Here is a 15254-nt window from a genome sequence, read left to right as displayed (position 1 = left end):
CCTTCCTTCCTTCCTTCCTTCCTTCCTTCCTTCCTTCCTTCCTTCCTCCCTCCCTCCCTCCCTCCCTCCCTTCCTCCCTCCCTTCCTCCCTCCTCCTTCCTTCCTTCCTTCTTCCCTCCCTCCCTCTCTTTCTCTCTATTTCCTTTCTCCCTCATCTCTCCATTTCACTAAGAGAAAGCTGTGACCCAAGGAGTTTAAGTGACTTAAGGTCACCCAGATACTAAACATCAGAGACCCCATAAGACCATGGTCTTATGAATCCAGTCATTGTCCTTTTCACTGTTCTGTGATGCTTGGTTACCAAAAATGTTTGCTGATTTTACAAGCACACAAAGATTTGGCCTGTGAATATTGTCTTTAGAGGGTTGGTTTTTTTTTTTTCTAAATGTTGATTATTTTTTCTAGGATGAGTACTAACAAGAGGGAGAGAGGGATGAGAATTATCTTTGAAAGCCCTAGTTCTGTTCAGTCCTACATTTGTTGAATTATAAGAGAAAGGGTTGTGTGGGTATGTGTATTTTTTTAATAAAATCACAAAGGGAAAGGGAGTATAAACTCAGCAGGAATTGATTCTAAGGGTTTTCATAGGAAGGAACCCAGCAAACTCCTGATTATTCAAGAGGTCACAATTATCACACCGGGTGTGTATGTGCGTGTGTATTTTTCCCAGTGTTTTGACGTCCATTTTGCTCCTGCTCCTTTCCCATAGTCCTTTTCAGTAGGTTAAGACTCCAAGAAGCAGTGGAAAGACAGCTGGTTTTGGAACCAAAGAACCCGGTTCAAACCCAGCTTCCCAAACTGAGTTTCTGTGTAGCCCTGAGCAAGTCTCTTAGAATTTCCTAAACTAGGTCCACGTTTCATCGTTGTTAAAATGAGGAATGAGATGCAGTGGCCACACGGTACCCTTCTGGATCCAAAGCTAAGAGTCTGTGAATTCCTAGTCTACCATGTTTCTTCACATGACCATCAAGTCTGTGGCTTATCTAGGCATGATGTCCTTAATGTCTCTTCCTTTTGAACTGGTCACTGCAGAAGATAGAACGTAAATCTTTCTCCTTCTACAGCCCGAATGTATGCATTTCATAGGGGAAAAAATAGGATTAGTGTTAGTTTAAGGTCCTGAATCATTTGTAGCTCATGACAGCAAACAATTCAGCATCAGCTGTGTGGTGTTAAAGGCATCCAGGTAGACCTGGGACTGCAGCTTTATTTATCCATCCTTTCAAGTCTGAGGTTGCTATTTAGAAGAATCTAGGTTTGGAGGAAGCCTTCTTAGAGCCAGCGTACCACGGTAGAAAGATGGTCGGTTTCAGTCAGGAAGACCTGAATTCACGTCTTGCTTCTTACGTGCCCTGATTTTGTGACTCTAGACAAGTCACTTAACTTGTTCATCCCTTCTACTACAAGTTGTAAACTAGGATGCTATCCTACACCAATGATCATGAGAGTTAGAAATTCAAAGACAGGAGAAAAACAGGGAAGAAGGAAGAACTTGGAGGAGTTCTTTAGCCTGGAAAAAATTGTTGAGCAACTGAGTAGAGTATCCTTTGTGGAATCACAATGATGGTTTGAAAAAAAAAAATTGTTCGTGCTTTTTTTTCTTTTTCTTTTTTTAAAATATATTCTCCTTTCTTCCCCCAACAGCAGTAGCAGAAGTAGTACGCCTGCGAAGAGTCAGCCCCCACAGTCTCATCTCTCCCACCACCCTTCGGCCTCCCCCTTCCCCCTCTCTCTCCCCAGCCACAGTCCCCTCCACAGCTTCACACCCACCCTCCAGCCCCCTGCTCACTCTCATCACCCCAATATGTTTGCCCCGCCCACGGCTTTGCCTCCTCCTCCGCCATTGACATCAGGGACTCTACAGGTTCCTGGACACCCTGGAGGAAGCACTTACTCAGGTAGGAACCAGATGTGGCTATCTCTGCCCTGAAACTGCCCGAGTGGTCAGAGACGGCGTCTTCAGCCCTAGTCCTTCAGGATGGGGTGGGAAGTGGACTCTCTAAAAAATTGTAATTATTTTATGACTATTATATTATCTATATATTTTATAATATTATAATATGTTATGCGTATATGTAATTTAACAATGATGTTAAATATAATATTATTTGACAATAATATTAAATATATAGGTATTTTATATAATATATAGTTTAATAATAATAAATATATTAATAAGCATATTTATATTTAACCCAGGTCCTTCTGGGGCTGCTTATGAATCAGGCAGTATCTCAGTAGAAGTAAAGTGCTAGGGATACACAGACATCCATGAAACAATTTCTTCCCTCGTGGGGCTTACAATCAAGTGCTTATCTGTAAATGGACTCCTTGTATCTAGATTCGTGGCAGGATTTTTTTCCCCCCTTTTCCATGTAATGTTTTTGTAATCTCAAATCACCTTCTTTTGGGGGTCAGAACCAACAGCTCTGCACCAATAACCAATTTAAAGTAAGAGGAGGAAATGGACTAAAAATAAACCCATATATAGCACCTGGTGGTATGTGCTAAGAGCTTTACAAAATATGATTTTATTTCATCCTCACAGCCACCCTAGGAGGTAGGTGCTATTATTATTATCTCCATTTTACAGCTGAGGAAACTGAGCCAGACAGAGAGTTTAAGCAGACATTTAGTTCCTAAAAAAGGGTCAACAGGATTGTCTCCAGTGGCTTTGGGCTGGAAATAAACAGAGGAAACTCAACCAACCAATTGTCAAATATTTTATTAAATTTCTACCATCCAAAACTAGCCTCCGCCCTTAAAGAACTTGGTCTGATCTGGGGGAGGTCCAGAAGCAAGATGTCCTTCATCGTCGGCTTTGCCTTCTTTTCCAGAACAAGACCTCCTGCGTCAGGAATTGAACACGCGCTTTTTGGCCTCACAGAGTGCTGACCGCGGGGCATCCCTTGGCCCTCCACCCTACCTGAGGACTGAGTTTCATCAGCATCAACACCAGCACCAACACACACACCAACACACGCACCAGCACACCTTCACGCCCTTCCCACACGCCATCCCACCCACAGCCATCATGCCGACGCCAGCACCGCCCATGGTGCGTACCCCAGGCAGAAATGTGAGGATAAGTAGAGCGCGACTCTATTCTCTATTCTACTCTCCACTTTGTCCTGGGGCCTGGGTGGGGGTGCTGGTTCCGCATGGTTGGGCCACGGGTTCGAGTGGGATTATGGAGGATCTCTTTGCCTCTACTGAGATCGCTGATCCTCTTCTTTTTCAGGAGAGAACAGAATTTTTCCTCTTAAGGAGAGGAGTCTTGGTTTAAAACTAGAAGCTTTATTCCAGCCCTCACTCTCTTGATCACTGGCCCCTCCAAAAACCCCTTTTGCCTCTATTCACCTTGACAATCAGCTTCTCGAAAGAGAGGTCGTCCTTACTTGGGGTGCCTTAAAAAGAACCCCCCACATTTGGCCTTAGATTGCCCAAGAGTAGCCACGGTTGCAAGTCTGGGATGGAGAGATGAGGGAGAACACGGTTCCAATGCCTGCTTTCCTCTTTCTCACTCCGAGGACACGTATTAAGAGTAAAGAAAATGGATAGAACTCGGAGGGTGCTTAATTCAGTGTTCACCCCTACCAGAAAGTGGTCCAGGCAAGGCAGGATGCTTCGTAGTAAGGCACAGAACCGTTACTCGGAGACAAAGCTTCCACAAAGCAAGACATCTTCTCATCTTCCATGAGCGATCGAGCCCGGCCACTTTGATTTTGTCCGCTTTAACTCTTAGGGAATAGAAGGAAAAAACCCAGAGCTACCTACTGCAAGCCTTTAATCTAGCCAGTCAGAAAAACCTACTTGTATCTGCTTGTATTAAAATGAACGTGTGTGCTTTCCATTACTTTTTACCATGTAATTACTTCGGGGGCTGTTACAGACAATGGGAAATGCCCAAATTCAGGAACAAAGTGGTGTTTCATACAAGTTTCCTCTTAGGTTATTTTTCCAAGGCTTTTTTTTTTCTCTGCAAAATTGAATTAGGCTTAAAAAAAAAAAAAAAAACAAGAAAACAGGATCACTTTTCATAGATATTCCTTATCAGGTTTTAGAAATGGGGTTCTGGGAAGAACATTATGCAACATTATGAGAAAACAGTATCCGTTTAATCAAACTTGTTTGAGTTCACAATCATGCCCGTGTGCTCTAGTTCTAATGAAAGTCTTATTCGATGTCCCTCCATGGAATTCTTGTGTTGGGGAAAATTGTGAACTTGGCAACCCTTCATGTCATTGAGAGATGATTGAGTGACAGTTCCAGGATGGTAATACTTTTTTGAGGAAATGATAGAATCTTTCTAGTGGCTGATCAGGAGAAGGTAAAAAGCCTTTCCAGAACTGCTTTGCTTGAGCTTAATTTGAGCGAGGACCAGCAGAATCCATACTCTTCCATAGAAGGAAAGTGGGGAAGGGCAAAACTTCCTCTTGGATTTCTCCAAAGAATTCCTTCCTTTGTCTTTGGCATGGAACTGTCTGGTCTCTTCTTACTTTTTAAACAGATAGAGAGAGCAGAAAATCACCAAAATGGCTCAGACTTGAGGCTACTGTCTTTCTGCCCCCTCAGTTGTTACACGGTCATATTACAATAACAAGTTAAGGCAGTAAACACTTTTTTTAAATGCAGGGGGTTCCTGGAGCCAGCTCAAATAAGCTCATCAAAGCCAGTTTATTAGCATGAGCATTTACACCTTGGAAATCGGCAAAATCTATAAACTAGGGCTAGATTTATTATTTCGTTGGTTGTCAAAAGTGATGGAGGAAACAAATATTGGAGAATGGACTTTAAAGGTGGCGTGGGCAAGTATTTTTCTGGGGGGGGGGGAGAGGTCTTTGTTAAACATTTATCAGCGCACCCCTGTTTAAATGCCTACTGTGTGCTGGTCACTGTACTAAGTTCTGAAGGAGCTTCTAGGCTCATGGGAGTAGACAATCGAGCCATCAGAAAGTGGAATTATTGAGGTGTTTTGTTTTTTTTTTTAATTTAATGATTCATAAATGATAGAGAAAATAGATCCAACTGCCAAGACAGGAAAAGAGACATTGGACACCAGTGCAGAAACACAAAATAACTAGTTTTTGCTTTGATCCCTTTACAGTTTGACAAATATCCTACAAAAGTTGACCCCTTCTACCGTCACAGTGTGAGTTTACCTTACCGTGTCCATGTTGAACGTCCTTGCTTGTTTCCATTGTTAGGACCGAAGCCATCCCATCTCTGAGTGGCCAGCAGCAGCTCACGCTCTCTGACCATTCCTTTCCAGGAATGCATTCACAACTGCTCCTGGGTTGTTGGGGGGTTTGTGTGTGTGAGTGTGTCTGTGTGTCGGTGTGTCTGTGTGTCTGGTCTTTGGGTTGCTCGCTTGCTTTTTTCCCTGGTGCTTTGTTTGGGGGGGAAAAGATGCAGTATCAGCTCTGAATCAAAAGATCATGGGGGGCTTCCAAGCAAGGCCAGGCAAACGCAAAAGGTCAGACTCATCTCCTGTGTGAAAAATGGGGTAAATCTTTAAATCGGCCATGACTTGGGCAAGATCGGAAATCACCGGATTGGATTTATTTATAGGAAACTGGGAATTGGATTGACACGGGCCCTTCAGGTGTTCGCTATGAACTCTTTCTGCCAAATGCAAAGTCTCCAGTGCGCCCCATGCTTAAGCCTTTTCCAGAAGTCATTTCTCATCTCTTTTTGGCCGAATGTCGAGAGCTCTTGCATGGAACAACTATAGGAAGTGGTTCCCCTAGTAATTGGATGTTAAAGCATTGTTTAGAAAAGGGAAATACGAAGAATGTTATTGTTGGCTAAAACAAAGGGTCTTTTATAAGTGAATGACACTGGAGAGAAAGGGGAATTTGTTCTGTGTTCAGGCATATGGTCGGAGACACGACTTGACATCTGCCTCAGTTACAGAATTTGTGACCTCCGAAGGATTGAGTTGGGGATGAGGAATTTGAGCATCTAATCATGATGTTTTGATTAAAGGATGAATACTGCATTGGGTCTTATCTGAAAAGTATGCAAGTTGCTTGTCTCTATCCTTTCTTTTGCTTTGAAATGGGGCTCTAATCCCTTCCCCCCCCCCCCCCCAAAAAAAAAAAAAAAACCATGCTCTGTGCTTATGGCTGTTTTGATTTGCTGTTTTCAAATATTATTTTATTTTTGCTCTTAGTATCTCTTGCTACAAATACATGCATTTTTTAATAGGGAGCCAAGCTTGTTAATTCAGGGATACTTATCTAGACTGACAGTAGATGAAGCAGTGTTTGATAGATGGAATTAATAATAAAAATTTACCCTGAATATTTGGAAATGAGCTTAGGACAGTCCTTTATGAATTAGAAATAAGAATACCTAGCATTCTTTTTACGCTAAGGTTTGTTAAGAACTTTACAAATGCCTTATTTTATCTTCAATACAATTCTAGGATGTGGGTACCATGATCGTCCCCATTTTACAGATGAGAAAATTGAGGCAGAAAGGTTAAGTGACTTGCCCAAGGAGGGGTCACGTGGCTAATAATTTCTCTTATTATCCCCATTTTACAAAGGAGAAAATTGAGGCAAACAGGCTAAGTGACTTACCCAAGGTGCATCCCTACTTTACAAATGGGAAAATTGAGGCAAACAGGCTCACCAACTTGCCCAAGGTGGGAAGACCACATGACTAATAATTCCATTATTATCCCTATTTTACAGATGAAGAAATTGAGGCATAGTGGTTATAAATGACTTACCTGGGAAGGAGAGGAGGGTCACATGGTTAAGTATCTGAGGCTGGATTTGGATTCAGGTCTACCTGATTCCAAGCCTAATGCTTCATTCAGAGTTACCACCAAGCCAAATTTAGAAAATTCCTTACACCTTAATGATCAAAATCTCTCGATTGTGCTTGGCCTTTAATATTCTACGATGGTGAGAGAAAGCAGACCTTAACAAGAGAGGACTACAAACTTATCCTTTCCTTTTGGGTCTTTCTGAATCTGCCTTTGTAAACTCTTTTAGGAGCCTTCCCTGGCACCCCTAGAATCCAACCTTCTCTATTTATTTTGCTCTAAGCATTTTAATGAATTTTCTCCTATAAAACAAGGAGGAAATGGTTCCTTTCTAGCTCAAAAACTGCTATGCCGTGATCCTGCTTACTATCTGTGTGTGACTCTGTATAAGTCCATTTACCTGTTTGGGCTTCTGTTTCTTTGTCCTTAAAATAAATAAAAAGAAATTTGGCTGCATGACTTCGAAGGCCCCTTCCAGCTATGAAATCTGTGATTGATCAAAACTGAGATCTGGATAATAAGATAATCTATAGAGAAGAAAAAGTCATCAATAAACAGTTATTAAAGGTCTGTTATTAGAGTTAGGATTGTTATGTTCCTGGCACTGATGTGGGAGCCAGAGATACAGGTATAAGAAAGGAAACAATCCCTAGTCTTAAGTAGAAGACAAAACCTGTGCATTTGTCTCTGTGTGTGTGCGTGTGTATGTGTGCGTAATATAAAGAGAATAAATGCAAATCAGGTTAGTTAAGAGAGGGATGCTACTGCAATTGAGGAGCAGCATGACGGAGTGGGATAAGATACTCTTTATAAAAGAGTCAAGAAAACCTAGATTTAAGTCCCACCTCCAATATTTACTAGCTGTGACCTTGGGCAAGTCACAATTTCTGGGTCTTGTTTATAAAATGAGAAGGTTGAACTCACTGCTACCTGATCTCCCCTTCTAGGTTCGTATTTCTGATTTGATGCCACTTCCTTTCCCAGTGCCTCAGTTTCCTCATCTATAAAATGAGGAGTTTGGATTCGGTGTCCTTTAAGGTCCCTTCCATCTCCAAATCTATGTCTACTGCAACAACTGCCGAGATGGGATTTAGAAGCAGGGAGGGAGCCCCACCACCACCACCACCATGGATTTCTTGGGTCCCTCCTTCATTTCTTGAGGAATTCTAGATTCTTATCTCTGAAGCCGTTAAAGCAAAAAGGATGCTCCTTACTGATCTGGTTGTCTTGCAGACTTTAGGTGTCCACAGAGAAAGCATTTTATTGGTAGAAATTTGGCAGCGGGGGCTTGGGGAGGAGAGGGCTGTGTGGAATAAGGCAGGATAATTAGCTATATTCTGAGGGGAGCAATAACAGAAGAGTGTGGATGAAAAACTTCTTGAAAACATCTTTTTAAAAATAAATAAGGCCTCCTATAAATGCAGTCATTTAAAAAGAAATGTGCCTGTTTTAGGGTGACATGCATTTAATTGTCTTGCTTCTTACAATGTACAGTGGGGAAGTTATTTCATATTATAAACTCTATATGGGCTAACTCTACGCAGTGCTTCAATTTCCCTCCCGCTTTGGGGGATTAGGGCATTACGAGGGGAATTAGATGCAATACACTCGAGCATCTAAAACACCATTTTCGACTTAAAAGTTGTTTTAAATGAGGGCACTTGGTTCCCAATCACTGTTTAAGTGGATTTAGTTCCATATCAATTAGGATGCAAAGTTTGCTGCCTCATTGAAGAGAGCGAGACAGAATGAAATAAAAAAGAGATAGAGAAGGTACGTGCCCTGAAAATGGGGGGGGAAATGGCAAGCTCGCAATGTTTCAATAATTGCCTGGAAACAGCCAACATATGGAAATGAATTATTAATATGAGACCTCAATTATCATGCATTTTTTACAGGTTATATAACACAAGGCAGGAGGAAGGAGGAGAAAGTTAAAAGTCTAAGGAGGCCTTTGACCAAGTATCTGGAACGAAAGCATTCATTTCCCCCCAAATATTTTCTATTTTACTCTCTTTCTTTCTGAAATAAATAACCGTCACCATCCCTCACACCGAACCGATACTAGACTTCAGAGTTTGCAGAGCGCTCCATAGACAATTTCATCCTATTTGGTTTTCCCATCAAATGTATTTAGGTTAGCCTAGGCTAGGTTAGCCTTGTTTTGTAGTTGAGCCAACTGAGTCTCAGTGAGCCAATAGGCCTTTCGTAAATGTTTACTGTGGAGATAGAAAGAAAGGCAAAAGGCCCCCTGCCCTCGGGGAGCTTCCATTCAAATGAAGAGAAACAATCCAGATAGAACTAGGTACATAGTCCATATATATGGAATAGGTGAAATGCATCTGAAATAAGCAGCTGGAGGAACCAGAAGAGACTTTCTACTTAGAAGATGGGCTTTTTTTTTTTTTTTAAACCCTCATCTTCCATCTTGGAGTCAATACTGTGTATTGGCTCCAAGGCAGAAGAGTGGTGAGGGTAGGCAATGGGGGTCAAGTGACTTGCCCAGGGTCACACAGCTGGGAAGTGTCTGAGGTCAGATCTGAACCTAGGACCTCCCATCTCTAGGCCTGGTTCTCAATCCACTGAGCTGCCCAGCTGCCCCCTTAGAAAATGGGCTTTGAGGGAAACTAAGTTCCTTTTATCCATTCCATGTTTTTGCTCTGAAAATCAAGAAAAACTTTTTTTGTTTGTTTGTTTGTTTGTTTTTTTTTTTTTTTTTTTTTTTTTAAACCCTTACCTTCCGTCTTGGAGTCAATACTGTGTATTGGCTCCAAGGCAGAAGAGCGGTAAGGGTAGGCAATGGGGGTCAAGTGACTTGCCCAGGGTCACACAGCTGGGAAGTGTCTGAGGCCAGATTTGAACCTAGGACCTCCCGTCTCTAGGCCTGGTTCTCAATCCACTGAGCTACCCAGCTGCCCCTAGAAAAACGTTTTTTAATAAAATTTTTTTTGAAAAATCATTTTAATGGTACCTGTTAAGTGTAGTAAGTTCTTATGAAGCAGAGCTGAGGGAGCCAGGCAAGGAGATGAGAAGATGGAGTGTCTTGTTGGAGAAGCTATAAGGAGGGCCAGGGAAATGGCTTCCATAGTTCATGAAGGGGAAAAAGAGATAAGAAAATGGCAAAGGTAGGAAGATGCCAAACAGAAGAAGTTAAGTGACTTGGCCAAAGTCATACAGCTAGTCAGTAGTAGAGCTATCTGGAATTAGTACTGATAACCTAGTCCACTGTGTTCTTATTCTGGGCTCCTTGGCTGTTTTACCTTGGCCCTGTCGGCTCTCTGAATAAGCCATTCATTAAAGAATCTGTCTCAATACCATGTAAATGGTCTCTGGCGCTCTTGTCCTTGACCACTTTGTCAGACCAATGACTTTTCTTTAGTACCCTTTGCCAATGAATGGGCAGCTTTTAGAATTGATCCAGTGTGGTTTGGAAGCAGCCGGCTATAACAGAAATCAATTCAAGAAACAAGCCTTTATTAAGTGTCTGCTGTGTACCAGGCACTGGGCTAAGCTCTTGAGGATACAAAGGGACAGCCCTTGCCACCAGGGAGGTTATACTCTAATGGAGAACACAAAATATACATATATATGGAATAAATATCAAGCAGTTAAACAGGACCTAGCTGGGGAAGGAGGGCACAAGTCGAGGGGGAATCCTGGATAGGCATCATGGAGGGAACAAGGCGGTGCTTGGAGACAGCAAATCTCTTAACATTTCCTCTTTTGAAAAAGGAAGGGCTTTGACTTAGATGGCTGCCTAAGGCCTCCTCCAACCTCTAAATCCTACAAAGAAGATAAGCTTTGCACACTGACACAGAAATGCCTTTGATGCCTGAAACTCTTGAAAACAAAAGCAATATCGAGAAATCAGATTTTTTTTTTTTAGGCCTGTATTTTGTAGGGGCAAACCTCCCTTCTCCTACTGGCTTCCATCTTCTTGGAGAATGGGTGGACTTCATTTAAAAACAAACAACCAACTATAGTAGCTGTGTTTCTTCCAGAAATATTTATCATCATCTTAGGAAATTAAATTGTCCTCAGTGACAGATACTCCACCAGAATAAGCTAATGAAGCAAGAATTGTGAATATTTTCTCATTTCCTAGAGAAACTATTAAAAATCTAAAGTACTAATTGAGTTTTAATGGTATAAAATCCTAGAACTCATAAAGACTTACTTCTTGCTTGCTTTTTTTTTTTTTAATTAACTTGTAATTTTCTGGGCATCTTATTTAGCTCAGTACCCCCTCCCCACTTTTGATATGCATTAACATCTCTAACCATTTAGGACTTGTATCCAATTTAACAATTAATAATTAGAAAAGCTCCCTTCATAATGATGGCCTCATCCGGGACATCATTTGTTGGCTGATTAATTCTGAACTACTTTTAACTTGTTAAAGTTAAACATTCATGGTACATCTGTGTGCTCATTCCATGGGCTTCTTTGGCTAACGGCACTGAACCAAGATGACTAGTTTGCTAATGGTATAAGTCATTCTCCATGTGTGTGGGAAGAGGGTTTGAGGAGATTAGTTGGCTTGGGCAAACCTTCTCTTCAAATCTCTTCTCTTTTTTCCCCCCCTTGTCTTTGGTTTGTAGCTGTTTCATTCATATCCTCCTGCTGTCTCGGGCATTCCCCCTATGATCCCGCCTACTGGTCCCTTTGGATCCCTGCAAGGAGCATTTCAGCCTAAGGTAAGAAACCAATTTATAAGCATACACACAATAGATTCCCATCAAAGTCTGGAGGCAGGCTGGTTTTTTGACCCTTCTTCTTGTAGCTAGGGCCTGGATACAAATACATTGTTCACATCTGGCCAGCATAGACCCAGGCATAAGTCTTAAACTCATAAAATTTTATAACTACTTGACTTTGGTGTGGGGTAGGATACAATAGTCTCTAAAATAGATCTTCTATAAACATCATGGCACTTAGCTTCTCATGAGAAATTCCTGATAAAAAGTCCAATCAGTTCCCCACAAAAATCAGTAATAATTTTTTTAAAGCTCCTATTATGTGCCAGGTACTTGGAATATAAAAACAAAGCAGAACCTTCCCTCAAGGACCTTAAATTCTGTTAAGCAACTAATTAATGAATATATGTTTCCACTATGTGCCAGGTACTGTAGATACAAATACAAAAACATTTTTAAAAAATACTGCATAAAATGATAAAAAAAAAAAACTACTATAGATACAAAGATATTTTAAAAAAATAGCTTGTGCCTTGAAGAAGATTATTAAGTGCCTACTAGGTGCTAATTGCTGGCTACACCAAGATAAAAAAAGAATGAGGTGCTGTCCTTCAGGAACTTACATTCTAATAGGCCAAAGGGTACATATGAATCTTAAGAGATATAGGAGATAGTTTGGAGGAAGGAAGGACACTAGAGAAATTCCAGAACGTTCTTGAGGAAGATGGTGCTTGGAGATGGCTATTGCTGGATTTTTAAAAAATAATTAGCCCATTAGATAGCGGTACCTACAGAAAATGCCCAGCCTTGACTTTCTATCACTCCATTATAATGACTTTCTATTTCTCTTAAAAGTATCAAGAACTTTGTTTTAACAACACATTCTCTTATTTTTGTTTTCTACCTTTAATGAAGCAGTAACTATCTATCCTTCACTTCATCAACCTCACTGTTTCTTTTTTTTTTTTAAACCCTTTCCTTAAACCAACACAACAGCATTGTGTTGACTGCCATTATCAGCTTTTAAAAGAGTGAATTTTGTTTGTGTTTTTCTTGTTTAGTTTGTTTTTCCTCCTCTTCCCTCTATTCCTTGGTAACCCAAAGGATGAGGAATCCCACGGATACTAGAATCCTAAAATTAGAGTTGGAAGGGATCTGAGAGGTGTAATGCAAGATTTCTTGCATTTGCAATATTACCCTAGGCAAGCCTGTCAGTTAGCATTATGGAACTCTGGCCTGGCAGGTACCACCCACTTGCCAACTGACAGTTGGTCTGTGACTATTTAAGGCCCTGCAAACCCAACCTTGGGGTTCAGATTTCCTTGACCTCACCCAGACACCCAGCTACCCCTAACTTCCCCTTGGGGTCCCTGGGAAGGGATTGAAGGGAGGTGGGTTGTGGAACATGGGCAGGAATTAGTTTAGAGTAGCCTAGTGGTTAGAGATATCCCTAGAACACCTCAACAACTGTTTGCCTTAGTTTCTTCCACCCACATGCCAACTGACAGGCTTGCCTAGGGTAATATTGCAAATGCAAGAAATCTTGACAAAGGTCATCATGTCCAGCCCCCTTCTTTTATGGATGAGAAAACTGAGGCAAACTAACATTAAATGACTTGCCAAGATCATAAGTAAGTGTGTCTGAGGCAAGATCCAGATTCTGGTATTTCTGACTCCAATAGCCAATTTTGCCTTCTGGGCTGCCATATTCCATAACTTTATCCCAGAATTTGAGCACACACATCAGGTCATCACTACCTGGTTGACCTTGGACCAGTCACCCCTTCTGTTTCCTCATTAGTAAATATGTCCTCGATGACCAATGACATCCCTCTCAATTCTTGATCTGGAGATTTCCAAAAAGCAGATTGTCCTAAAATTTTGAAACATGGAAAGAGATGAAAGGGACAGCTAATGAGACTCTTATTTCCAAAGTAACACTCCTTCCAGAAGGCTGCTTTTCCAAGATCAGAGTTTTGCTGACCCAGCTGATTAAGTGATTGGAGTTTGCCTCACTGACCATGCCCTATATCCCACCCCCAAAACGTGCTCCCTGACACCACTCTTGGCTACCCCAATGCCTCAGTCTCCTCTCTAGGTAGCAGCAACATCCCCCTCACACGTATGTCCCTAAACAGAGTACTAGGTCATTTAATAAATTAGTCCTTTTTTCTCCTCTTTTCCCTCACTTACAATTATCCAATCGCACCGAAAACTACATCTGTGCAAGGAAGTGTCTCTCCTGGTGTTGAAATAGGTCCTTCTAGACCTTCTTACTGATTGAATATGTAGATTGCAGTTCATTAGTGGAGTTCTTCATATGTATGCTAATCAGGCTGTTAACAACTCTGTAGCTTAATTGTTAGTTGGGCTGCAGCTGATTTCTTTATTTTTTTTTTTTAATCCTCCCCCCACCCTCTCTCCAACACTCCCTCTTCTCCCTTGTAGGAAGATTCTGTACCCAGACTTAGGGGCTACTTTTTCCAGACCAGTTCATTTCCTCCAGTGGAGACAAAGATACCATGTGATGTTCAAAAGATGTATCCAGACACTCCAGTTCATTAGAAGAATAGATTTGGAGTCAGAAAGACTTGAATTTGAATTTTGCCAGGGATTCTTATTAGCCCAGGGACCCTGGGCAAGTCATTAACCTCACTCAGCTTCAGTGTGATGATAATAATTGGGGATGAAGGAATGAAGAGATGATAATAATTGCATCTAGCCTACAGGGTTGTCCTAAGTGTAGAATGAGAGAACTTTTGTAAAACACTTTAAAAACCTGTTTAACAAAGCGTTTTATAAAAGCTAACTATTACTATTCTGATCATTTCATCCTAAGGATATCATTCTTTATATCTTCAATTCTTCCTTCCCCATCCCTGCTGCCATTACAAAGGAAATTGGGCAGTGTTTCGGGGTGAGAGGGGGTAGAGAGTGTGTCTTCTTCCAGAAGAGTGCTAGAGAGATGACAAGGATTATTAGAGTTATTTATGAGTAATGGCAGGAATGGAAATGATTTACTCAGGAAGTTGAATTACTTTTAAATCATTTATATACTATTTAATGATCGAGCTGGGAGGTCCCCAGACTCAGTTCTCTTGTCTCATTTCCACCATTGCTAATGAGTGATTCCCGTGTGTGTGAATCCTGGCTGTTGTATGCCAGTTAAAATTCAGAACGTTAGCTCTCTAAATGTCTCTGAAACACTGAGGTTCTCTGATGAGAGACACCTGATATCGTAAATTGTTCTAATGCTCGTTTAGGCGTTTCTTGTATTTATTTTGGTGATGAGGCAAAAAAAAAAAAAGAAAGAAAGAAGGCAAGAAAGAAGCTGATACATTAAGGAAAGCAATACTGTCTAGCGATTAGCTAAGGAGGAAAAACAATTTCAGCTTTAAATTGTCAGGTCATCAATTTGAGGTCAAATGACTGAATTATGCTAGGTTCAGATCCTGCTTCCAACACTGGGCAAGTATTTACCACTCTCAGTTTCCCCATTAAGGGAGGGGATTGGACCTGGGGTAACTCCATGATCCTAGCATTCTGTGATTAGCATTTCATTAAATTGGGTCACATCATTGTGCTTCCAAATTTGGTTTCATGCCGGCCTCCGAGAAGGCAGTGTCTGGCGAATTTCCTTGAAATAAAGCAAACATAGAAGGGCCCTCAAAAATGATTTAGTTGGTAAGAAACTAACTTTACTCAGTAAGTATTTAATCACATCTTAAAATGAATAAAATGATTCACATTGATAAGTATGGAAAAAACTAAGGTAAAAA

At 41.1% G+C, this 15254-nt stretch overlaps 1 protein-coding gene across 1 annotated transcript in view; it reads left to right on the top strand.

Annotated features, from left to right (window-relative positions):
* The first annotated feature begins 1804 nt into the window (after positions 1 to 1804).
* The window catches only part of AUTS2 (activator of transcription and developmental regulator AUTS2), a 39098-nt gene continuing 25648 nt past the window's right edge, over positions 1805 to 15254 (top strand). The window contains exons 1-4 of the mRNA XM_044675616.1: positions 1805 to 1898; positions 2838 to 3079; positions 5108 to 5152; positions 11380 to 11475. Coding sequence (XP_044531551.1) covers positions 1805 to 1898; positions 2838 to 3079; positions 5108 to 5152; positions 11380 to 11475 — 477 coding nt within the window. The remainder of the gene's footprint in view (positions 1899 to 2837; positions 3080 to 5107; positions 5153 to 11379; positions 11476 to 15254) is intronic.

The sequence above is a fragment of the Gracilinanus agilis genome, chromosome 4, assembly GCF_016433145.1.
Source record: "Gracilinanus agilis isolate LMUSP501 chromosome 4, AgileGrace, whole genome shotgun sequence".
In the NCBI taxonomy this organism is placed as follows: domain Eukaryota; kingdom Metazoa; phylum Chordata; class Mammalia; order Didelphimorphia; family Didelphidae; genus Gracilinanus; species Gracilinanus agilis.
The sequence above is the reverse complement of the archived record's forward strand: the minus strand, read 5'-3'. Positions and strand labels throughout refer to the sequence as shown.